This window comes from Hemiscyllium ocellatum, chromosome 8, assembly GCF_020745735.1.
Source record: "Hemiscyllium ocellatum isolate sHemOce1 chromosome 8, sHemOce1.pat.X.cur, whole genome shotgun sequence".
Lineage (NCBI taxonomy): Eukaryota > Metazoa > Chordata > Chondrichthyes > Orectolobiformes > Hemiscylliidae > Hemiscyllium > Hemiscyllium ocellatum.
The window spans coordinates 24,302,855-24,329,855 of NC_083408.1; the positions used below are offsets into that span (position 1 = coordinate 24,302,855).

General features: G+C 39.9%; 1 protein-coding gene across 4 annotated transcripts in view; it reads left to right on the top strand.

The window, feature by feature from the left end:
- The window catches only part of LOC132818059 (protein numb homolog), a 209,852-nt gene that overhangs the window by 137,834 nt on the left and 45,017 nt on the right, over positions 1–27,001 (top strand). For 2 of the 4 annotated variants that reach the window (XM_060828692.1, XM_060828695.1), the window contains exons 4-5: positions 13,857–13,889; positions 16,209–16,283. In XM_060828692.1, coding sequence (XP_060684675.1) covers positions 13,857–13,889; positions 16,209–16,283 — 108 coding nt within the window. The remainder of the gene's footprint in view (positions 1–13,856; positions 13,890–16,208; positions 16,284–27,001) is intronic. The other 2 variants (XM_060828694.1, XM_060828696.1) reach the window with 1 other exon arrangement.

Here is a 27,001-nt window from a genome sequence, read left to right on the forward strand (position 1 = left end):
GTGGATAGAAACTAGAAATTACCAAGGGATGTATGGGCTAAGCAAGCAAGCAGGCATATGGAATATTGAGTTTAATGTTGATCCTTAACACAAGGGGCCATGAATGAAAAGCAGAAAAAAATTATGCTTCATTTGTTGAGAGCTTTACCAAAAACCGTTGAGAATATAGTGTTCAGTTTTGGGGCACCACACCTCAAAAAGAATGTACCTTCCTTGGGAGGGTCCAGATTTGAAGTATACTAGCAGATGTGCGCACAGTCTCATTCTACAGACACCCAACCATGTCTTGAAAAAGTGACTACCTGGTGTAATGTGGATGCTATTTGCATTACGGACCCTCAGCAAACCTAAACCTATTGATGGTTTTGTCTCCAACTTCTGGGTTCACGTATGTTACACTAAAGGGAAAGGAGAATTTGAATGACTAATATGGTGACTGCCTAAAGCAAATGAGCATGTCTTACAGATCAATGGTGGCAATGAATACAATAGATCCACTTCATGACCCAGTTCCTCAGCGAGGCACTCTCATTGCCAACCCATCTAGTTTTGAAAAGAATCCTCTGTGCACTTTAATATTGACAAAGATTATGCGAAGCAACATGGGCAGGTTAGTGATTGGAAAAGAGCGGGACGGGTGGAACGGAGTGTGGAGAACTGTGCACTTAACCACTTTGTTAGGAAAAATTAAAATGCACAATATTATTTAAATGTAAAGTAACTGGGTACATAAATCACATAGGGCTAACTTACAGGGAGAACAAGCATACGGAAATGCATATGTTAGCATTTATTTGAGTAGTCAAGACATTTACTATAATTGTGCAGGGCCTTTGTGAGACCATACCTGGAGTACTGTGAATAGTTGTAGTTGTCTTACTGAAGAAAGTATAAGCCTGCTTTAGAGAGAGTCAAGTGAAGGTTCATTACATTGTCTTTTGGAACAATTGACCTTTTTAGGAGGAGTTGAATAGAATAGGCCGTATTTTGTAGACTAGGGTTGAGATAATTGAGAGTGATCTAATTAAAGTACATAAAAAGATGAAGGGACTTGACAAGGCAGATGTTGAGAGGCTGTTTCCCTTGAATGATATACCTGACAATATGGGGTCAGTCTAGAACCGCATTGAGGCAAGATTTTCTTTACGTTGAAGATTGTAAAGCTTTGGAATTCTCTACGCTGGGGGGAAATGGCTAGTTGTTAAATAGTCAAGTCAGAGAGCAAAAGATTACTGATTATTAAATGGGGAAAATTGTAGTTAATATTCAAGCTCAGTCATGATTGGACTGAACAGTGACATTAACTCAATTTTCCTATACCTTACAATTATTTCTTGAAGTTTATATGCATGTAAAGCATTGAATTGGATTGTACATTGCATAGAGGTACTAGACTCAGAGGTTGAATAAATGCAGCATATTTTCAAACCCAGGCAAGCTGAAATGTCCAGTGTAAATTCAGGAGTTTTATATGTTCTCACAAAAGCTGTTTGAGAAACTTAGCAACAACGTTTATTTTGTTGGTTTTATAAAACAGATGAAGTGAGTGGCACAGTGGTTAGCACTGCTGCCTCACAGCGCCAGAGACCTGGGTTCAGTTCCCGTCTCAGGCAATTGTCTGTGTGGAGTTTGCACATTCTCCCCGTGTCTGTGTGGGTTTCCTCCGGGTGCTCCAGTTTCGTCCCACAGTCCAAAAATGTGCAAGTTCGGTGAATTGGCCATGCTAAATTGCCCATAGTGTTAGGTGAAAGGGAATGTAGGGGAATGGGTTTGGGTGGGTTGCTCTTTGGAGGTCGGTGTGGACTTGTTGGGCCTGTTTCCACACTGTAGGGAATCCAGTCTAATCTAAAAAAAATCCCATGATTTATGCCAGTGTGGAAAATGTATTGCTTCCTTGTATTTTTGGTTGATGCATCAATGCATCAAACTTTTCATTAGATGCGATGTAACTATTCATTGCAACTTTTTATATATTCCACGATTGAGCTAGTTTTTTTTCATTGTCTTAAAGCCAAATGGCTAGGTATTCTATTTTACTTTGCTGTATTTGGACATTACAATGAACAGAAACGCTTATAGGATCTCAAACAAGAATTATAATTTCAAACTAATTTGAACAAACCTAAAATTTATAACAATTTAAATAAAAAGATTTCTGTGTTAAGATACAATAATTGCCATGTGTACATTATCAAGGTGATTTACTTTAAGGCATTGTGAAAAATCATCTCAATGTGTACATCACTGACTTTGAACTTAATGTACAGTTAGTATTTGAAAATGAATTAAAGATTCTCTCCGCTTTCGATGGCTAACTGTTCCACTTACTCTGAAATATTCTTCCAGTAAAAGGGAATTCTAGGTTTATTCTCTGCACCGATCTCAAGGACCTGATGCACTATATTTTACCTCCTGGTTGGAGGAGGCAGCAAAACTCTATTGGAGCTCCAACCCAGTATTATCCAGTGACACTGGGAATGTCTATATAAGTAATGGTGGCCCTTGTTTTTGCTTATCCTTCTGTCTGTTGTGAAGTATATCAAAGACCACTTTCCATTGCTGGATGGAAAATCTCCTTACAACTGATGGGGAATTACTGCAAATTTGTGTAAATTCACTTTCAAGCAAGTTAGAGAAGTTAACTATTCAACTTCAACATAATGTGAGCATACCTCTGAAAATTGATTAAAAAGTAATGTAATTCTGTTTCTAAAGCTTTGTCCACTTTAAAAAACAGAGCTGTTTTCCAGCATTCTATGATTGATCAGAAAGTAATCATTTGAAATTTGGCTTAGAATTGGTCATGAAAACAGCGCTTATGAGAGCTACATACAGGTAAAGTCAGAAAGATCTACAGCTCAGAAAAAGGTTCTTCAGCCTATCGAATCTACATTGGTCAATAATAACTATCTAGCTATGGTAATCCCATTTTCCAGCACTTGAGTTATGCCCTTGGCATTGCAAGTGTGCATTAAATACTTCATATATGTTGTGAGGGTTTCTGTCCCTCCCACCCATATGCCACCTTGACCAGTTTATCCACCTGCCCTGATACCTTAAGAAACCGGTGGACATGCACACCAAAATCCCTCTGGTTCTCTATACATCACAGGTTCCTACCATTTGTCATGGATTCTCTTGCCTTGTTTGCCCTGCTTAAGTACATCATTTGACATTTACTAGGTTTTAATTCTATTTGTTGCTGATCATCCTCTTGTAATCTAAGGCTATCCTTCTTACTATTTACCACCCCATCAATTTTTATATCATCTGCAAATGTACTAATTAAACCTCCTTTATTCAATTGCTTCCAATAGGTTCCCCACCACTGAGGTTAGACTGACTGTAGTTAGTGACTATACTGTAGTTTCCTGTGCAATTTCTACACAACATTGTCATTCCTCCATGTCACACTCAAAGAACCATGGATGCCCTCAGGGTCAATTGATCATTTCTACTAAACATCTGAGCTTGAATGGGGGGGATTTTGAACAGTACAGGAACAGTAGGGGCAAAGAGTTCGTGTGAAATTTAAAATAAGCAATAGGTCTTGGATTTAAATTCACTACAGACTGATAGAATGTGAACTCTGTATCAGACATAGGAGCAGAAGTAGGCCATTCAGTTCATCGAGGCAGAAGTGGGTACTGTAGATGCTGGAGATTAGAGTGGTTAAAATCAACTAGGCCCTTCCTGATGAAGGGCTTTTGCCTGAAACGTCAATTTTCCTGCTTCTCGGATGCTGCCTGACCTGCTGTGCTTTTTCAGCACCACTCTAATCATCATTGAGCTCATCGGGTCTGCTGTGTCGTTCATGAGATCATTTGATTTGATAATCCTCAATTCCACATTCCTAAATGCTAACTATGGGCATGTGTGAACTGAAGTGACTTTGTTTCAATCCAGTTTGAAGTGGCTATAGGTCGAAAGCATCAAACTAACTGACTCAATGCTCCTGGTTGTTAAATGGCATGACTGATTCGAAAAATGAGAATAATTGTCTAACTGGTACCGCAGACTGCAAGGAAGCTTGCCATTGCATTCTCCAGGATAATTAAGGATGGTCAATAAATGCTGGTTCAACAAGCATGCTTCCATCCTATGAACAGATAAATAAGAAGGCAAATATTTAATTAAGTTGTAAAGTTTCTAAACAGGGTACACAGAGTTCTGCTCTGCATCTCACTCTCGTCCTGTTTTTAAAGTAGGGCGTTTAATGTAAGCATTTAATTCCTGAACATTAACATCACACATCCTTGATGACCATAAACATTTTTCAAAAGGGAAGAAACATTTAAAAATAAAGTCCACTTTTTTAAACAAAAAAGTGGCTAAAACATGCACAGAAGTCTCATTCAATACTGGAGAAAAGCTGCGCAGTTGAATAGGATTCAAATGACAAAGACTGTTTTTATTTTCATTCAATTTTGTTTTTAAGTGTTTTAAGTATGTACTTCTATCTCAACCACTCAACAATGCCAATGCATTTTATCCACTGGTGAATACACTGTTTGTTCTCAGTCTCATTAGTCTTGCTGATGAAGGATTTCAAATGAGCAAGACTTGCAAGCATGTTTAACTGCTGGTCAAAGCAGAAACTTAGGCTTTGAATATTAATTGAAATTGTGGGTGACTTCACTCTTAGCTATCACCAGAACTGGTTGTTCTTCTAATTCTTTGAAAAATATTGTGGTTTCCTGCCCTTTTTCTCCCTTTTCTGAAGAGTGAGGATGTGACTTAAGTCACTGCTATTCTCTGGTATTGTTTGTTTGTTTGTTTGTTTGTTTGAATCTTGGTTGGCGGAATCAGTAGAACACTGTCCACATTCAACGCCATTTTCTAGTAATAGCAGTCAAATTTTTCTATCCTGACTGAGTTACTCAAGTCTTCAGTGCCCAAGCCAAAAAATTGAGTGAACCTTGACTGCACCATATGATGTAGAGTTTAATTTTAATGTAATTATGTTTCTTGTGACGCCTTTGTACCTTCTGCATTCCTGATTTAGAAAATTCACTGTCAATGCAATGTCCATGAGTATGAGTTGACGATAATGCCCCTCAAACCTACTGCAACTTTCATGGGTGATTTTCTACCACAGCTGCATTTTCCTGCACTATCTTCATATCCCTCAATTTCCTTAAATGCCAAAAGATCAATCGTTAAGTGTCTTGAATATACTCAACAACTACTCATCCACAATCCTCAGAAGTGAAGTACTCCAAAGATTCACAACCCACAAAGAGATGGACCCCTGATTTTGAGACTAAGCTATCCAACTTGAAAAGATGCCACGCGAGAGAATTTGATAGCATTTTGTGCTTGTGGTATCACTTTTATATCTTCCAATCTCCAAAGAATGTTCAGCACTATTGTACTCTTGTCAGTCTTTCCAGGACAACCAGGATCTTTTTAGGATCAGCTATGATCATATTGAATAATGGTACAGGCTCGAAGGACTGAATGGCATCCTCCTGTACCAATTTTCTATGTTTCTAAGTTTCTTACCCACCAATCCCAAGAATCTGGTCAACATTCATGGCACCTTCTGTAAATAAATTTCCGTTAGTGAGGAGACAATTGTAGTCAGGTCTGTTTCACTAAGGCCCTGTATAATTGCTGCAAGATCGCCTCTCCTCAGACTGTAATACTGCATTAGAGGCTATCACGGCATTTGTCTTTGTTATTGCTTGTATAATACTTTTCTGTGAACTTGAAAACAATTAGAGTCAGAGTGACCTACAGCATGGAGACAGGTGCTTTGACCCAAACTGGTCCATGCCGACAAAAATGTCCATCCACTCTAACCACACTTCCCTGCACTTGGCCCTTATCCTTCTAAGAGAAAGTGAAGATTGCAGATGCTAGAAATCAGAATTGAAGAGTGTGGTATTGGAAAAGCACAGCAGGTCAGACAGCATCTGAGGAGCAGGAGAATCGATGTTTCAGGCAAAAGCCTTTCTCCATATCCTCCTAAACCTTTCCTATCCATGCATTTGTCCAAATGCATTTTAAATGTTGTTAATATACCCACCTCACCTGCTTCTGCTGGCAGCTCAATCCATGTTTACACCCTCTGCATAAAAATGTTGCCCCTCAAGGTCCTTTTCATTCTTTCCCCTCTAATCTTAAACTGATGACTTCCAGTCCTCTACTCCAGAGAAAAAGACTGAGTACATTCGCCTTATCCATGCATCTCATGATCTTACACTCTTAGCCCTCCCCTCAGTCTCCTATGCTGTAGAGCAACAGTCCTAGCTTGTCTAACCTCTCTCCCTTTAACTTGGACTGTTGAGTCCTGGCAACATCCTTGTAAATTTCCTGTGCGCTCTTTCCAATTTAATAACATCCTTCCTATAACAATGTCGAAAACCGAACACAATACTCCAAGTGTGGCCTCAACAACGTCAACATAACTCCCTGACTTCTATACTCGGTGCCCTGACTAATGAAGTGATGAATTGTTTTTTAACGACTTGTGCTGAGAATTTGTTCAGTTTGAGAACATAGGAAATAAGTCCCAAAGGAATAGTTCTGGATATTAACACACATGGACACACAGACACACAACATCCACATCTCTCTGCTGCCATCATGTTCCCTGTCCAGTCCAAGTGACACTCTGAGTAGCAGAATCAAGCAGCACCAATCACAGTTCTGCAGAATACATGTTTTCTCTATTTTTGAAAAATTCATTGATAGACCACTTTCCGTACCCACAGGATGTTTCAAAGTACTTCACAATCACCTGATGAAGGAGCGTCGCTCCGAAAGCTAGTTTGCTTCCGATTAAACCTGTTGGACTATAACCTGATGTTATGTGATTTTTAACTTTGTACACCCCAGTCCAACACCGGCATCTCCAAATCATAATCCATGAAGTGCTCTTGAACTGCAGTAGCTGTTGCAACATCAAAACTATGGCAGTCAGTGAGCTCCAGTAAACACCATGCTGAAAATGACCAGTTAATCTGTTTTGGTAGTGATTGAGGAAGAACTATTGACCCAGAAACCTGCAAGAACTCCTTTTTGCTCTTTAAAATAGTGAACCAAACAGATGAGGTTTCAATTTAAGATCTCATCAGAAAGACAGCACCTTTGGCACTGCTGCACTCCCTCAGTACTGTGTTGGAATATCATCCTGATTTCAGCGCTGAAGGCCTGCTGTGCGACATGAACCACTAAAGCATAAAGCTTAAAGATTGGCTGGGTCAGAGAGGCCACTGCACACAACTTCCAGCTTTACAATACTTAAAATCATTTTTTTAAAATTCCAAATTAAGGACTCACTTTTATTCTGCATCTCAGAACTTTGGCGAAAACAGCTGAAGCACGCCATATTTCTCTAACATTTGTGTGAGGCAATACCTTGACACAAAGTTTAGCAGTTTAAAAATGCTTGTTTGGTGGAACCCTGGTAGGTTTTTTTTACGTTTTGAATAAATAATTAAACGAGTTAGATTTCCCTTCTTTCCTAGCAGTTACTGGTTGCATGTCACTATCATGTATGGATTTTACCAAAATCATGATTGGCGTGGTAATTTAAATAGATGCAAGGTAGACTACATTTGCAATATATTGTAATTTGCAAGTCCTGGAGAGAATCCGTACTATTGTGATGTGATATTTTGACAGCTGTGACTCAAAATGTATAATTTATAACATTCAAATTGGCAGTTATAAATTTGCAATGACAGTAGTTATAATGTTACCTCTATCTAATTGTCTTTCACACTTGAAGTATCTTCATTGCTTCCTTAATCACGTGGTTGGAGAGCTATTTGGCTTTGCATTCAATTGAAGTGAACAAAATATACAAAGAGTTTCATGTTCTCTGTGAGGACAGTTGACTTGATGGACCAAATAAACACCACCTGATCCGTAAATGTCACGGAATCGAGAACTGCTTGAAATATTCAAACATTCAAATCACTAACTGAAGTTGAAATGCCTGGTGGAGGAAATTAAGCAAGAGCAGAAACAATGCAAATATTAAATAGCAAAACGAGAGCGTGAACCTGACTCTTTGGGTGAAAGGGGAAAAAAACAGGAAAGGAAAGACCGTGGAAGATATTTCAAACATCCCATTAATACTAAAGAATTAAGGATCATCACCATCACAAGAGAAGTAGTGTTAGCCCACCAATATGGCTAAAGACAGATAAGACATAGAGTTGTAGTGTTGTATGGCAAGGAAACCGAGCCTTTGCTCAAACGCATCCATGCCAACCACATATCCAAAAGTAATCTTGTCTCATTTGCCAGCATTTAGCCCATGTCCCTCTAAATCCTTCCCATTCAGATACCCATCCAGCTGATGTAGATTTGTAATTATACTAGCCTTCACTACCTCCTCTGGCAGTTTGCTCCATGCACGCACCACCCTGTGAAAAAGCTACCCGTTAGGTACCTTTTAAATCATTCCCCTCTCACCATAAACCTATGCCGTCTAGATTTGGACTTAACCACCCTGGGAAAAACACTCAAGTATTCACCTGATCCATACCCCCTCATGATTATATAAACGTCTATAAGATCAACCCTCAGCCTGTGACTCTCCAGGAAAAATAGCCCCAGCCTGTTGAGCCTCTCCCCTCTAACCCTGACAACACCCTTGTAATTATTTTCTAAACCCTTTCAAGCTCCCCACTGAGAGCTCAATCACCTGCCCAGTCTTATTTCCCCAAGGGTCGATCAAGTTTTCTTCCTCCTCTAGTAGGTACATCCACATACTGAATCAGAAAATTTTCTTGTACTTAAATTCTTCTCTGTCGAGTTGGCATGACAGGCTTGTACGGTGTTGTGGTCAGTGTTGTCCTGAAGGCTTGGCAATTGTTTAAATTTGTGCCACAGCGAGAAACCATGATGACCTCAGGAGACAGACACTTCCCGGGAGCCAAAAACTACGCTATGGTCTTTGCAGCCTGCAACACATTTTCAATGAGGATGAGCACCTTCCCTATGCCTCCACTTCTCACTTATAAACAACCATCAGATCTTAAACAGATGATTGTTCGCAGCAAACCCAGCCATTTTCTAGCCTTAACATGTGCCCTAAATGTATAATCCTTATCCTACAAAAATGTACTTTGGGTCCTAGACCCACCTATAAGTGTAAACATCTTTGCATATATTAACAGTAGACTATTAATCCATAAACATAGGTTCCACACACTCTACTGGGGTTCAGATGATGGCAGGTGGTGGAATTTGAATTCAGTAATAATCTGAGAGTTTGCGTTTAATGATGACCATGAAACCATTGCAAATTGCCAGAGAAAGCTCAAGCTCATCTGGTTCACAAATGTCCTTGAGGGAAGGAAATCTGCCATCCTTACCTGGTCTCACCTATGTGTGACTCCAGACTCGCAGCAATGTGATTGGCTCCTAACTGTCCTCTGGGTAATTGGAAATGGCTAATTTAATGCAGGGGTAGCCAGTGATGCCCACATCTCCTGAACGAATCATTGCAAAACAAAAAATTAGGCCTATATCTTATGGTTTTAGGATAGCATAAAGTTCACAAGACGTGAGCAAGTTCATGAAATGGGCAGACAAATGACATGAATTTCAGTGCTGAGAATTGTGAAGAGAGTTGAGGAACATGGTGCGACTTTACAAAATAAAGTTCTGGTCAAGAGTCACCAGACTTGAGACATTAACTCTGTTTTCTTCCCAGAAATTTCTGTTTTTGTTTCACATCTCCAGCATCCACAATTCTTTGGTCCAAAACAAAGGAAAGGATGTTGTGCTGCAATGTTAGTGTCCCTACCTCTGAGTCAGGAGGCCTGGATTCAAGTCCCACCTTCTCCAGAGGGTGTTATTACATAGTTATAGAGATGTCAACCCAGAACAGACCCTTTGGTCCAACTTGTCCATGTCGACCAGATATCCAAACCTAATCTAGTTAAAAATCACAAAACACTAAGTTATAGTCCAACAGGTTTATTTGAAAGCACTAGCTTTCGGAGCACTGCTCCTTAATCGGGTGGTTATGGATTATACTCCACCAACCACCTGATGAAGGAGCAACGCTCCGAAAGCTAGTGCTTACAAATAAACCTGTTAGACTTATAACTTGGTGTTGTGTGATTTTTAACTTTGTACACCCCAATCCAACACTGGTATCTCCAAATCAAACCTAATCCAGTCCCATTTGCCAGCACTTGGCCCATATCCTTTAAACTCTTATTCATATACCCATCCAGATACCTTTGAAATGCTGCAATTGTACCAGCCTCCACCGCTTCCTCTGGCAGCTATACCATACATATGCCATCCTCTGTGTGAAAAAGTTGCCTTAGATTCCTTTTATGTCTTTCCCCTCTGACTCTAAACCAATGCCCTCTAGTTCTGGATTCATCCACCTCCGGGAAAAGGCCTTATCTGTTTATCATATCTATGCCCCTCATAATTTTATGCACCTCTATAAGGTCACCCCTTAGCCTCCGACGCTGCAGGAAAACAGCCCCAGCCTATTCAGCATCTCCCTCTGGACAGGTTGGTTAGAAAGTAGTATGAAGAGGGTACAGAGTAGGGGACCTGGTTGTATATATGCATTGAAATTGTTAGGACAGGTTGAGAGAGTGGTAAATGAATAATATAATATCTAAAGGGTTTTTTCTTTTGTTGAGACACAGCGGCGAACCCTTCTGTAAATCAAACACCCAGAAAAGCGTACCTGGCCTCATAATCTGTTCATTTATCAGTGACCGAAGACTCCCCAAATTCAATATTTAAAGAAAATAACATCAATTTATTCTTTAACTCTAAAAGTGAACATTAAACAACAACTATTCTCAACTGAAGTCCCCTTTTCTCTCAACTGTTTATTACCTGTCTCCAAGTCTATAACAAAATACTGTTCCAATAAGACACTTATTCGAATTACATCAACTTAATTTCAAAACAGTACAGCGGCTGTCTTCAATGTTTTTCTTCCGGCTGAAGATCTTCCTGGGCTGTTGTCTTTCTTTTTACTGCGAGGATGTTTCATATGAAAAGGTACCCTATAAAGAGTGTTTCAATGTTTTGGGTCTCGGTCTCACTCTCACTCTCTCTCTCTTCTACCCCTTCCCCTCCCAATGGGAGTTTTCAAAATGCTTGCCTTTTATATGTCCCCAACATCAGATCATTTCATTGGTTCAATGTTGGCAAAACAATACTTTCAAACTTGATTGGGTTTTAGTATTCTGGGGCATAATTTAAACAGGTTAATTTCAAATTGTCGTCAAAACAGCAACCAACTCAGATATCTATTTCACAGCCAAATGTTATATATTTTCAATTTTCCAGTACTCTGACTGCTATTGTAAGCTCTCAGTGCAGAACAGCATTCAGCCTCTTAAAGGTACAGTTCATGCCTTCATGCCACTTCAAATAGAGTTTTAGAGTACAACCACCAAGAAGTTACGGTAGACTTGAATATACACTGGTTTGGCCTCAACTTGAGATTTGTGTCCTGCTTTAGTTGTGACACTTTTGAAAATATGTGAAGACATTAGAAAGGGTGAAAACAATATAGGAACAGGGATGAGAACATTACTTGTGAAGATCAACTGGTGATGTTGGAACTCTTTTACTTTGTGTATCAAAGGTTGACAGGAGCTTTGGTAAAACTGAAAAGTAGGAGTGACTTGGAGGCCACATTTGATGGAGCATAATATCAAGGAGCCCTAGTAAAACAGGGAACCAGAGACTGATTCTCTGCTGTTTAGAGTCATGCCCGACAAATAGGAAGATGGTTGTGATGAAACGTGGGAAAACATAATGCAAATGTTGGTATTGTATGCTTTCTAGTGCAACAAATCTAAGTACTTTCTAGCTCAACAGTAAAAGTAGACTCACATCCTTTTGGTGTCCTGTTGTGAATGAATTGCAAGTCTGTTTTCTCTGAAAATAAAAGATAATGTACATGTTGACCTAAGCTATTACTTGGGGAAACTAGCAGATTAATATTTAAGGCCATTATCCAGCATGAGGTAGTTCGCAAAATATTCATGAATGCAATAAAATCATCTTTACGTCCTGAAGTCTGATGGATCAAATCTTAACTGCATTTCAATCCAAAATGCTCATAAGTTTCATTGTCTTCATCAACTGGAATCTTCCCTTTAGACTCTTGAGCCCCAACTGTTTCTTTTTGAGAGAGGGAATGGGATCATAGGTTCTCTTAAATATATTTCAGTCACATCTGAAGTTTTGGATAGTTTTACTGTTTACCGTATTCCTCTTTTGTGTTAATTCTAAAGTTTCTTCCTGTCTAGCCTATCTAATACCACTCATAACTTTATACATCTCAACCATATCCCCGCTCAGTCTCCTCTGCTCAAAAGAAAGCAGCTTATTGAATATTTCCCAATTCAATCATTTTAAAGCTAGCAGGTAATATGGTTCTAAATGTCCATGTTTTAACGATGAAATGTAATTTTAGAGCTCAATAGACTTTGCAGACTAAATGTTCATTTAATAACATCATAAATTTATCTCCACTAACTTTATTTCTAGAAACTGAGCAAGTAAAATAAGTTATCTGTTCAGAATGAAGCAAGAGGGCAACCTTCCGAAAAACCTTTCTTTGTACTTGTTTAAAGATTTTGTGGAGTTAATGATGTTCCTCCTTCAGGTCCTGTGAATGCACAGTTTTCTGGTTGTACTGCTTCCATCTAGAATTAGGCTTTTGATTGTTGCCCTATGGTTGCTGTCCCACCTTTGCTGCTTGTCATCAGTCCATGTTGACAACGTTGGGTTTTTGCTTGGGATAACTGGGCTGGGACCAGAATGCTGTATGCATGCCAATCACTTTTTTTGTGTCTCCATCTGTAGGGTTCGGGGCCTAAGTAGTGTACTGTGCCTTGAGTCATTTTGTGCTATCATATACAACTAAAAAAACTTTTTAAAAAAATTCCTATAATAAGAGAATTTATGTACTTGTGTTTTTCGTTATTAATTATAATTTCTATATTGTGATGTAAAATGTTTGTTTTTGTTTCAGCAGGTATAAGAAACATTTTTAATGCACTTGCCTTCTTGTAGCGCTCTGTAGTTATAATCCTGCATGTCTGATACTAATGTCACTAGACAACATCCCCTCAAAATAAACGGTATTAATTATTAATATCCCCACTTGGGCATGATTTAACTGTTTTGAAATTTCTCAGCTAACTTAGTTTCTTCAATAAGGATGATTCATCTACATTAATGCCTAATAAATCTGTTTTAGAGTCATATGACTTGGCAGCAGCACCCATTTCATTTCACCTGTTATTGTTTTCAACTTTGTATTACCATTACATTGATTTCAGCCATACCTGTGGAACATTATCTATAATTTGTAATGCTGGCAAGGTCAGACCATATCCTGTTTGAGGTGACCTTGTTCTTCTTTATATTTCAATTCTGTATGCATTTAATTAAAATAAAACATCAGAAAATATTGAAGGTACCTTGAAGTTTACATGTTTTGCGATTTGTGTTACTAAATTTACGTATAACAATGTTAACTATAGCTTTGCTTTGGTCTGTGTACCTCTGATGCAGAATGTCTCATTGCTGCTATACCTGCTGCTGCCAATGTGAACTGAAATGAGCTCTCTTCTGAAATGGAATGTAACTAGAACCTCTGCATGTGACAGGCCTCTGGATATCTTTATCCACTGCTCAATCACACTGGTGGCTTATAGCTTACTGTAAACCCATGTAATGTACTGCATTGTCATGGGCGATCTTCACGTTTGTTTCTTCACATCCTTTTCGGAGACCTTCTCTGGCCTAGTTTTTGTGCTTTGGTTTGAAACTTTTGCAGTATTTGTAGCTTCCTGCAGTAATAGTCTCCTGACTTGTTCCCCCTGTCACTCCAGGAAAGGAAGTTCTTCAAAGCCCTGTTTGGAAAAGTAAGTTTAAATACCTGGACTTATGTTGATATGTTAAGGAGTTACACCACTACATTTAAGTATTGGACAGTAATTTTCATAGTTAAAATTATTGGCTAAAATTTCATAAAACTGTAACCTCAAGGTAAGCTTTTGAGTCCAAATGGTTTACAGCTTATTTTTCACTGGTCTGGAATTGTTTGCTGCAAATTGGACTGAATTGTGTGAAGTAATTTCTTCTGTTTCTTGCAAATGTTTCTTAAAACCATGCATGTGCTAACGTTTTGGGGGAAGTGTCTCAGCTCAATAAGTAGAGTATTTAAATCCTTTAAATACATGTAGAAGAGAATGTACCTTGGTAAGTTTTCCCTATGAGCTGTTAAGGATAATGTATTAAAATGTGTTTGTTAAAACTGAGACAAAAACAAATTTTATTTAGTATTCCTTTATCCTCAAAATTATTATGGACCAGGCCAGACCCCCTCAAAATGTTTTAAGAAGGCAGCCCAGACCTTAACTTTTTTTTCTTAGGCAAATGTAGAGTGATATTCCAGGAGTGATGCAGCTAGTTAATCCATTCAGATTTCACCAAAATATGATTTATTCAAACACTATGAATGAAACATGGACAAAAGAAAACAGAATTTAGAATAACATAACTACTTGAAAACCCAACAGACTCAAATTTGCAACTTAATGAAGCTGCTGCAATCTCCGCAGCATTCCATAAACACACTCTCCTTGGCAAATGGTATGAATTCAAACACAGGTTCTTACAGGCAGGAGAGATTTCAGAGAGAAAGTCCAGGCAAGACCTCTGTTGAAATATGGAAACTCTTTTTACTGTAGCTGCTTCTCTAGATCCCCAGCAGTTTTTGGCTTTCTGCTAAAATAGAACAAACTAGAAAAAAACCTGAAGATTTCCTCTGATTGACTTGGACAGAACTTGTTGTCATAATCCGAGAAGTAGGGCTAGACCATGCAGGAGAGATGCGTGCAAGTACTTCTACACACGCAGTGGCAGAAGTTTGGAACTCCCATTCACAAATAGCAGTTAATTTTAAATTTTCGATAGGTAAATGTTTGTTAAGAAACTATATTAAGGGATATGGGCCAAAGGCCATCTAGAGTTAGGCCTTTATCAAGGTATAATTCAATGTATAATTTCAGTTACGTCACACTGTAAACCTTTGTTATAAATTCTGTGTCTTACAATTGTGTACTCCACAACTACCTGATGAAGGAGCGGCGCTCTGAAAGCTAGTGTGCTTTCAATTAAACCTGTTAGACTATAATCTGGTCTTGTTATTTTTAACATGTACACCCCAGTCCAACTCCAGCATTTCCAAATTGGAATAAATGTTTTCTTCAGGAGGTAACAACACCAAGCTTGCATCTGTCGCATCCAACTTTTATTGCTACTGAAATAACTCCATGAAGGTTGGTGCCCCATCTCCAGGTCACCCTTTATTTACACATGCATGGTACATGCCACTGACCTAGCTAGCTCAGAGAGTGAACAGAACCCCTGTTTTTTTTTAAAAAAAGCTTACCACCACACTACTGCCTAACTGCAGTAGTGCATATATTTTCCCCAGCCCATGTTGTGTGTGTGCAAATGGTGAGACACAGTGAAAGTCATAAGGTGTAAGAACCCCTGTTTTTATTTATTAGCCAGGAGACCCTGATTGAGGCTATTAACCTGGTCCAATCAGGGACCTCATTCTATGAGCTCCACCTGGTTGACCTCATTCCAATCCCTTCAGGAAATACTTGCCTGTATCAGGCAGAATGTTCGGACTTGAGTGGATGTTATCGAAGTTGAATCTCCCAAATTGCGACAGTCAGAAAAAGCAAGAAGTCTTTTGTCTGACCTACCATCAGATGGTCAGTAGTGTTCCATTTTAATGTATCTGAGCTAAACTTTGTAAATGCTTTTAAATTATAGAATCAACTTTAAAAGCTAAATTAACCCACGTTTGTGTGCAGTGTGGATTTAAAATTACATTGTTTCTCCAGTTGCAGCCATACTAGTGGTGTAACTCCTTAAGAGACAGTTTACCCAATCTTCCAGTTTATTTTTTATTCTGGTTTAATAACAGGGAGTGAGATCAGTGCTTTGTGTGTTTAATGGCATGGATTTCCTTTTCTTCCCTCAGTGCCTTGAAGCTCTGGTGCTCAGCTACTCTATAAAACAAATTGTGTGTGCTGGGCTATTTGGCGATGAGTCTCTATCTCTGCTATTTGTGCTTATGTCTCTACTGATTTTTTTAACCCCCTTTGGATAGATGAGTTCATTTAGCTGTTGAACTAATTGTTTGCATTTTTTCCATTTTTAAGACTGGAAAGAAGCCAGTTAAAGCTGTGTTGTGGGTGTCAGCAGATGGACTACGAGTGGTGGATGAGAAAACGAAGGTCAGTTCAGTATCTGTTTACTCCGCTGCCATAGTTACACCTCATTCTTGCAGCTTGGGATTGGTTTGTCATTTTGAGAAGTAATTGTCAATGTTCTTTCATCTTACATTCTTTAAAACCTCAAAGCAGTTTCTTTTTCAAAGAAATCAAAATGCGTACAATCATAATTTAATAGCCATTGTAGAATTGCATTATATTTTGGTTTAGAGCTACAGACGCTAACGTGAAAAAAAATGAACTATTAAGGTTGTGTATTTTACTTGTTTCACAAGTGCTTAAAACCAATTTGTTGTACATCGTGGGAAAATTGTATGTGTTTCTTTCATGTGGTGGTTTTAGGTTGAACTTCATGAAAGATTATCAAAACATAAAGGTGCCCTTTATGTGGATACCGGCTGAGGTTTAAAACCAATCATTACTTCCTTTTTGGTGTTTTATTACTTCCTTGAGTATATGTACTCTGTCAGGTATTCTGAATTTTTTATTTGTTCATGCTAGTGTCACTGGCAAGTTCAGCTTTCGCTGCCTATCATTAGTTGTCATAGAGTCGTACAGTACAGAAACAGACCCTTCGGTCCAACCAGTCCATGCTGAACATAACTTAAAAATGTGTCGCTGGAAAAGCGCAGCAGGTCAGGCAGCATCAAAGGAACAGGAGAATTGACGTTTCGGGCATAAGCCCTTCTTCAGGAAAGGCTTTCGGGCTTATGCCCGAAACATCGATTCTCCTGTTCCTTTGATGCTGCCTGACCTGCTGAGCTTTTCCAGCAACACATTTTTAAGCTCTGATCTCCAGCATCTGCAGTCCTCACTTTCTCCATGCTGAACATAACCCCAAGCTAAACTAGTCCCACCTGCCTGCTCCTGACCCATATTCTTCCATCCCTTTCCTAATCATGTATCTATCTAAATCTCTTTTAAACGTTATAATTGCACAAGCATCTATCACTTCCTCAGGAAGTTTATTGTACACGCGAACCATACTCTATGTAAAACAATTGCCTAGTATCTTTTTAAAATTTTTCTCCTCTCACTTTAAAAATAAGCCCCCTAGTCTTGAATCCCCCATCCTAGGGAAAAGACAACTACCATTAACTCTATCTATACCTCTCATTATTTTATAAGCTCCAATCAACTTCCTGCGCTCCAGTGAAAAATGTCCCAGTCTATTCAGCCTGTTTTTATAAAAACCTTCCATACCCGGCGACATCCTAATAAGCTTCTTCTGAACCACCTCCAGCTTGATAATGTCCTTCCTATAATTAGGTGACCAGAACTGAATACAGTGTTCCAGAAGAGGACTCACCAATGTCCTGTACAACCTCAACATGACTTCTCAACTCCTACATTCATAGAACTGAGCAATGAAGGCAAGTGTGCTTTTAACCACTGTCTGTATTTGATGCAAACTTTAAAGAATTATGTACTTGTACCCCAGGTGTTCTACAACACGACCCAAGGTGCTGCCATTAATTGTATAAGCCCTACCTTTGTTTGTGATTCCAAAATGCAATACCTCGATTAATGTAGATTGAATTCCAACTGCTATTTTTCAGCCCATTGACACATTTGATCAAGATCCCTGTGTAATCTTAGAAACTCTTCTTCACTGACTACTATGCCACCAACTTTAGTGTCGTCTGCAAGCTTACTAACCTTGCCTTCTATATTCTCATCCAAATCATTTATATAAATGACAAAGAGGATCCGGAACTGATCTCTGTGAAACAGCTCTGGTCATAGGCTTCTAGTCCAAAAAGCAACCCTCCATCATTATTCTCTGTCTCCTGCTGTTAAGCCAGTTATGTATCCAATTGGCAAGCTCACCCTGAATCCCATGTAATGTAACTTTTACTAATTAGTTTACCAAATAGATCCTTGTCAAAGACTTTACTAAAATCCAAATAAACAAAATCTGCTGCTCTTCTTGAACTTAGTGACTTTCTTGGGATTCTCTTCAGAATCCCAAGAATGTGATTCACTTCAAGAGGGTAATTAAGAGTGAGTCACATTGTCATGGGCCACGTGTAGGCCAGACCAGGAGAGGACAGCAGATTTCACTCTGTAAAGGGCAACAGATTGACAGGTGAGTTTTTACAACAATCTGTGTTTTATGGTCATCATAACTAATTAACATTACATGCATGGTCACCATTTAATGCAGATCTTGCCTTTGCTATACCAGCTGCTATGATGGGATTTACCTGGGGGCTCTCAATTACAATGTAATGACTTGACTGCTACGTCACCACTTGCCCACATCTGTGGTCTTCATCTGTTGAGTACTACAGACCGTATAACATTGATCTATTTACTTGAAAAGCATCTTAAACTGGTACATTTAGGACAACCAACTGATACACTAGTGCATAGATGAACCATGCTTCACGATTCTGCAGGTAAATACTTCATCTAACATGAGTTATGGAGCGAACTCTTTTTTGGATATAAGTTTACTTGCTGAACTGGAATGTTTGTTTTCAGATGTTTCGTCACCATCATCAGTGAGCCTCTGGTGATGCACTGGTGTTCTGACCCACTTTCTATTTCTGTGTTTAGGTGTCCTTGGGTTGGTGGTGTCATTTCCTGTAGTGATGTCATTTCCTATTATTCCACCATTTAGTAGGAACTACAAAGAGCAGAGGAAAATCACCTATACCGTGTATTCGAAAAGAATGGGTATCCAATGAACAAAGTCCACCGATTTCTCGGCAACAAACCCCAACAAGCAGACAAAACACATCCAGAAGCCCTAGCCACTCTCCCCTACATCAAAGACATTCCGGAAATGACTGCCAAACTACTCAGGCCTCTTGGCATCAAGGTAGCCCACAAACCCACCAACACACTAAAACTGCAGCTCATGAACTTGAAAGACCCGATACAGACAACAAATAAAACAAACGTCATTTACAAAATACCATGCAAGAACTGTAACAAACACTACATTGGACAAACAGGCAGAAAACTAGCTACCAGGATACATGAACATCAACTAGCCATAAGAAGGCATGACCCACTATCACCAGTATCTTTACATACAGATGAGGAAGATATGCTAGATGACTAAAGAAATTGAGTGTTTGATTAAGAAAAAGAAGGAAGCATATGTCAGGTATGTCAGACAAGATCGATCAAGTGAATCCTTAGAAGAATATAAAGGTAGTAGGAGTATACTTAAGAGGGAAATCAGGAGGGCAAAAAGGGGACATGAAATAGCATTGGCAAATAGAAGTAAGGAGTATCTGAAGGGTTTTTAACAAATACATTAAGGACAAAAGGATAAGTAGGGAAGGAATTAGGCCCCTGAAAAGATCAGTAAGGTGGTCTTTATGTTGAGCCGCAGGAAAAGGGAAGAGACTAAACAAGTATTTTGCATCAGTTTTACTGTGGAAAAGGACATGGAAAAAATAAAATGCAGAGAAATAGATGGTGACATCTTGAAAAATGTCCGTATTACAGAGGAGGAAGTGCTGGATGTCTTGAAACACATAAAAGTGGATAAATCCCCATGACCTGATCAGGTGTACCGGAGAACTCTGTGGCAAGCTGGGGAAGTGTTTGCTGGGCCCCTTCCTGAGACATTTGTAGCATTGATAGTCACAGGTGAGGTGCCAGAAAACTGGAGGTTGGCTCACGTGGTGTCACTGTTTAAGAAAGGTGGTAAGGACAAGCCAGGGAACTATAGACCAATGAGCCTGACGTCGGTGGTGGGCAAGCTGTGGGAGGGAGTCCTGAAACAGGATGTACACTCATTTGGAAAGGCAAGGACTGATTAGGGATCGTCATCATGGCTGTGTGCGTGGGAAATCATGCTCTGCATACCTGATTGAGTTTTTGAAGAAGTAACAAAGAGGATTGAGGGCAGAGCAGTGGACGTGATCTACATGGACTTCAATAAGGCGTTCAACAACATTCCCCATGGGAGACAGGTTAGCAAGGTTCGATCTCACGGAATACAGCCATTTGGATACAGAACTGACTCAAAAGTAGAAGACAGGATGGTGGTGGAAGGTTGTTTTTCAGACTGGAGGCCTGTAACCAGTGGAGTGTCATGAGGATCGGTGCTGGGTCCATTACATTTCGTCATTTATATAAATGATTTGGATGTGGGCGTAAGAGGTATAGTTAGTAAGTTTGCCGATGACACCAAAATTGGAGGTGTAGTGGGCAGTGAAAAAGGTTACCTGAGATTACAATGGGATTGCGATCAAATGGGGCAATGGGCTGAGAAGTGGCAGGTGGAGTTTAATTCCGATAAATGAGATGCTGCATTTTGGGAAAGCAAATCTTAGCAGGACTTATACACTTAATGGTAAGGTCCTAGGGAATGTTGCTGAACAAAGAGACCTTGGTGTGCAGGTTCATAGTTCCTTGAAAGTGGAGTCACAGGTTGATAGGATAGTGAAGGTGGTGTTTGGAATGCTTTCCTTTATTGGTCAGAGTATCGAGTACAGGAGTTGGGAGGTCATGTTGCGGATGTACAGAACATTGGTTAGGCCACGTTTGGATTTTTGCATGCAATTCTAGTCTCCTGCCTTTTGGAAAGATGTTGTGAAACTTGAAAGGGTTCAGAAAACATTTACAAGGATGTTGCCAGGGTTGGAGGATTTGAGCTATAGGGAAAGGTTGAATAGGCTATGACTGTTTTCCCTGGAGCGTCGAAGGCTGAGGGGGTGACCTTATAGAGCTTTATAAAATCATGAGGGGCAAGGAAAGGCTAAATAGACAAAGTTTTTTCCCTATGGAGGGGGAGTCCAGAAATAGAGGGCATAGGTTTCGGGTGAGAGGGGAAAAATATAAAAGAGATCTATGGGCCAATATTTTCACGCAGAGGGTGGTACGTGTATGGAATGAGCTACCAGAGGAAGTGGTGGAGGCTAGTCTAATTGCAACATTAAGAAGTATTTGGATGAGTATATGGATAGGAAGGGTTTGGAGGGATATGGGCTGGGTGCTGGCAAGTGGGACTAGATTGGGTTGGGATATTTAGTCGGCATCGACAAGTTGGACAGAAGGGTCTCTGACTCTATATATCTCTGACTCTATAACAAACAAATGGATTTGAGTCCCATCTACCACCTTTTGAGAAAAAGAACAGGAAATGACATCACCACAGGAAATGACACTAACCAACGCAAGTAACCCTAAACACATACATAGAAATCGTGACATAACACCAGTGCCAGAGGCTCACTGATGATATTACCTAGTACAATGACAAAACGTCTGAAAACAAGCCTTCCAGCTCTGAGCAAACTTAGATCCAGAACCTCAACCTGAGCTACAAATATTCTCAAACTCTTTATTAAATCTCACCTTTCTTGACCCCAGAACGTCCAAAAATACACTCCAGCCGTGAGTATTTTAGAAGTGTAGTCGCTGTGGTAACAAAGGAAATGTTGCAGGCTATTTGTATAGCACAATCCTGCCAAAATCAATGGGACAATAACTCTAACTTATTTAATCAATACTGATTGAAGATCATCTTTCATAGGCTGAAAGTACCAAGAGCAAAATCTGCATTTGTTATCCATTTCTGATTAACCTTGAAGTTGTTGATGAGCTGCCACTTTGAACTGTCGTGGCCCATGTGACAGACATGTATTGGAGAGGGGAGTTCCAAGAATTTAATCCAATAACAATGAGAACATAATGGTTATGGTTTGAAAGTATGATGCTGTGAGAGAAGGAATTATTTGTTGTTTGCCCTTGTTCTTTTGCGTGGTAGATATTGAGTTGGATAGATGCTATTGAAAGAGTTAGTGAGTTTCTGCAGTGCATGATATAGATAGTGCATGTCAGGTTCTGCAGTGCATATTGTATATGGTGCACACTGCTTCCACTGACTGAAGTGACAGTATCAGCTGGTGTATGTGCTGATCAAGCAGGCTGGTTTGACCTAGATTATATTAATTCCTCTTGTGTTTTTGAAGCTGTGCTCATTCAGACAAGTGGAGAGTATTGCAGTATATTCCACATTCTAGCAAGACTTGTGCCTTGTGGACATTGGTCATTGAGGAATTGATATTGAGTTACTCATTACAGAATTCCCAGTCTCTGACCTGCTTAGTATCATAGAATCGCTACATTGTCGAAGCAGGCGATGCGGCTCATCAAGCCCACACCAACGCTCTGAAAAGGATCCCAGCCAGGCACATCCAGCCACACTGTCCCTGGAGCTCTGCACTTCCCATGGCTAATCCACCTAGCTTACACATCCCTGGACACAATGGGAAATTTAGCATGACCAAATTCACGACCTGCACATCTTTTGACTATGGGACGGAACCAGAGCACCCAGAGGAAACCACGCAGGCACATGGAGAATGTGCAAACTCCACACGGGCAGTCACTCAAGGGTGAAATTGAACTCGGGTACCTGGTGCTGTGAGGCAGCAGTGCTAACCACTGAGCCACCATGCCACTTGCTGTTGTAATCAAAGTATTTATATGGCTAATTTAGCTTCTGCTTAATGATAAGCCCCAGGATATTGATGGCAAAGGATTTGGCCATTTGTTTGAGATGATGGTTGCCCACCTTGGGAGCTGAGGAAGAGAATCTTCAATCAAAACATTGCTTGACCAGGTATCAATGAAAGAAAGGTGAAAGAGGAGCAGAATTTGTTGTGACACAGGCAGCAGAGTTTCTCATGGGCCCCAAGGTCACAGAAGTTTAAATGTGATTGGAAAGTTTCAAATATGGAGTTCGGGGAAAGGTGGGAACTGATCTGAGAAATAACACGTTGAACAACGTTGAAGGAAAAAGGAGATTCAGTAGGGTAATACATTTATAAAGGTGGTAGTACTGGCAGATGTGGGGGTGCGGGTCAAGTTCTGAACAGTGTCAGCAACCTGATATAGGAACCAGGATGGAAAGTTGCATGTTCAGTAGTTTATTGGGATTTGTATTAAGCAAGGCGGAAGTGGGCCTTATGAACAAGATGCACTGGTGGAAATTGTAAAGAACGTTAACTCAAAAAAAGTGCAAACAGATGAGATCAGGGCTTGGACAGGGGAGTAGCATTTGATAAAGATTTACCAGGCAGCTAATGAAGTGCTGACATAGGAGAGACAACTGATTGGATATCTTGCTTTCAATGAAGAGCATGAAACCAAAGTCCATTCCTTAAAGAAATTAGTTCTGTCACTCTTCTGTTCGTATTTTATAAATATCTTAATTCTGGAAGAAGGCTGTGTGACTTAAAGCAGGAAATAACGAGATGAATTACCTTCGGCAGCATTGAGCTATAAATTTCATTCTCCTGATGTAGCCAAACAACTTGCTGTTTTAAACAATTGCTAAAATAGATCTGTAACAAAACACATTCTAAATAAAGTATGGTAACTCTATAAAGTATTCAATTTGATTCTGAGAGTACAAATTCTCCTGAAGTTAGAGGAAGCTGCCCACACATCTGTGGGGAAATATATGTTTACAAGTTAAATTTAAATCTTTGTGTTGATTTGTGTGCACCAAGGCCTTGACAGTCTCAGTCTGTGCCGTTGATGATTTGAGCAGCAATCTGACAGACTGATTGCCCTGCAGAAGTCTAAATAAAAGTCAGTTTTGAAAGTTGATCAGGAACTTAATAACAGTAGATCAGATACCGATGGCCATTGACATTTCATCAATTATTAATCTTTGGCTTTCTGGAGACGAGGGATTTCCCATCTTGACTCCATTATTTGTGAAATGCAGGAAAATAGATACAGGAGAAAGTGGATTTCTGGCGAGTTGATCTGTATGAGACTCTTAAGTTGAAAACAGATCTGTAAATTTTGCCTTGCCGTTAAGCAAGAATACCACACAGGCATGGCAGCATTAATGAGATGTCACACATTGATGTACCAATTAGGATCTGGAGTAGGCCACTCTGTCTTTTGACCCAGCATCACCACTGAACTGATGGCTGATCTGATTCTAACCACAAATCCAAAATCTTGCCTACTCCACTCTGCAAGGTCCTCTGAGGATTTTGAATGTTTCAATTAAGGCACCTCTTACTTTTTTGAACTCGAATTTAGTCTGTCCAACCTTTCCTCATAAGCTAACAGCCCTGACTGGGCCTGGGCTCCTGATGGTACAAATGGTGATGTGCAGAGATTTGGGGCATCTGAGTGTTCACAGACTGAAGAATGGACTTTGTGGCTTTGTTTTCTGGCAGCAAGGGCTCATGGCAGAGGTGGGAGAGTGATCTGGATATTTGTTCTTTTGGTTGTTTTGTGTAATCCGTTTTTAATCCTATCTTTTTATACTAAGATGGTGCTAGAGAATGGCAACTTTGTACATTTTTCACTGTACTGTAATCCTGTATTTGAGTATATGTGACAATAAAATCTAAATCTGAATCCTTCACTCTATTAAATCTTCTCTCAGCTATGTAACATATTTAAATCACTCCTTAAATAAGGAGACCAGTGCAGTTCACAACATCACAGGTGTGGTCTCTCCCGTGCCCTGAAGCATAAGCTCCCTTCTTTAGTATTTCCCTTCTAAATAAATGGTATTCTATAACTTGGCTTTTCATTTACCGTACCCGCATATACACGAGGAAACTTCAATCCCTCTGCATCTTTGAGCTCTCATGTCTCTCACCATTTAGATACTGTTCTTCTACTTTATTCTTACTGCCAAAATACCAGTTGTACAATTCTCTGCTTTTTTTACTCCATTTACTCCACTCCTTCCTCCACTGATGCCCAGTAGCAGCAGCGAGCACCATCTACAAGATTCGCTGCAGAAATTCACTGCTCCTTAGGCGGCATCTTCCAAACACACAACTGTTTCCATCTCGAAGGAAATAGGGTGTTAACTAATGAAGTTCAAGATAGTATAAAACTTATTGTGTAAAAATGGGTGGTAGAGCAGAAGATTGAACAGAATATTTCTTGAATTTAGGTCATCCTGTCTATTGTGGTAATCTTGCAAAAGAAACACTCCTCCACATTTTCTTAATTTCTTGTCCTTCCTAAATATTACATGCCCTGCAAAATTCGGGTCCGAATCAGTTGCCCTACAACCATGTCTCTGCATTAGCTATTGGATCATACTTAGTTTATTTCAATTTGCATTATCAGTTCATTAAAGATAATCTATTTGCCTGGGGTATGTTGAACACTACTTATTCTTGTCCTGTTTGAGCCCCTTCCCACATCACTTTCTCTGATATGTTAATAACATCATCTGTGCTCCTTCCTTCTCTCTTGTGGAATTGAAAAATTAATAAATGTTACTTTTCATTTCAAAACTTCTTGCATGTTCACATGGTCCACCTAATAGTCTCCTTTCCTTCCTCGGCATTTCCATTTCTGGAGATAGGGTGCCCACCTATGTTCACTACACACCCACTGATTCCTATAGGTACCTCAACTGCACTTGCAAGTACTCTGCTTCCTATAAGGATTCGATCCTACTCTCCCAGTTTCTCTGTCACTATCTCATCTGTTTTCATGACATCACCTTCGGGGTACATCCGACATGTCTTCCTTTTTCCTCCATTGAGATTGCCACTCCAGCCCTGCCTCCCCATCTAAAACTGTAGTTGACAAGACCCTCAGCCACGTCCAATCTATTTCCTGCACTTCTGCCCTCACCCTTTCCCCTTTGTCCCAGAACAATGATTGAGTTCACCTTGTCCTCGCTTTCCACTCCACCAGTCTCTGCATTCAAATGGTTATCCTCTGCCATTTCTACTGCCTCCAGCAGGAGGCCACCATCAAACAAAACTTCCCCACCCCTCCACAGACCCCCCCCCCCCCACCACCACCACCCCCGGTCCAGTCCTCTATCGCACCTAATACAGAGGAACCTCGATTATTCGAACAACACAGGCAGGGGGAGTATTTCGTTCAGTTAATTGAATTCTGGATAATCGCATTCTGGATAATTTGAGGTTCCTCTGTACTTCCTCACTATCACTCCCATGTCACCTGACCATGCAGTTGCAAAAGGTGTAACACTTGTCCATTTATTGCCAACCACCCCACTCTCCTCTCAGATTCCAACACAGCTTCCAGATGAAGCATTGTTTTACTTGTACATTCTTAATCCTGTAGGATCAAAGGTAGACTGGGTGAAAGCTTTGCATTTCAACCAAATATCTTGCTTCTCTACTAACATTACTGTCCTGGGCCTGCTACGTTGCTTTAAGGAATAAAAAGAATGACTAGAGAAGATTAAGGCCAATCAAGACACTAGTGGGAAGTTGTGCATGAAGTCCAAAGAGATGGGAGAACGCTAAGTGAGTGTCTTTTTCCAGTGTGAATACTGACAAAAAACAATGTTGTCAAAGAGAATACTGAGATACAGGCTGTTAGACTAGAAGGGATTGAGGTTCACAAGAAGGTGGTGTTAGCAATTCTGGAAAGTGTGAAAATAGATAGGTCCCCTGGGCTGGATGGGATTTATACTCGAATTCGCTGCGAAGCCAAGGAGGAGATTGCAGAGCCTTTGGCTTTGACCTTTGTCGTTATTGCCTACAGAAATAGTGCTAGAAGACTGGAGGATAGCAAATGTTGTCTCCTTGCTCAAGATGGGAAGTGGGGACAACCCAGGTCATCATTGACCAGCAAACCTTACTTTGGTTGTGGGTAAAGTTTTGGAAAAAGTTATAAGTCATAGGATTTATAAATATCTAGAAAGGAATAAGTTGATTAGGGAAAGTCAACATGGTTTTGTGAAGGGAAGGTCATACCTTATTGAGTTCTTTGAGATG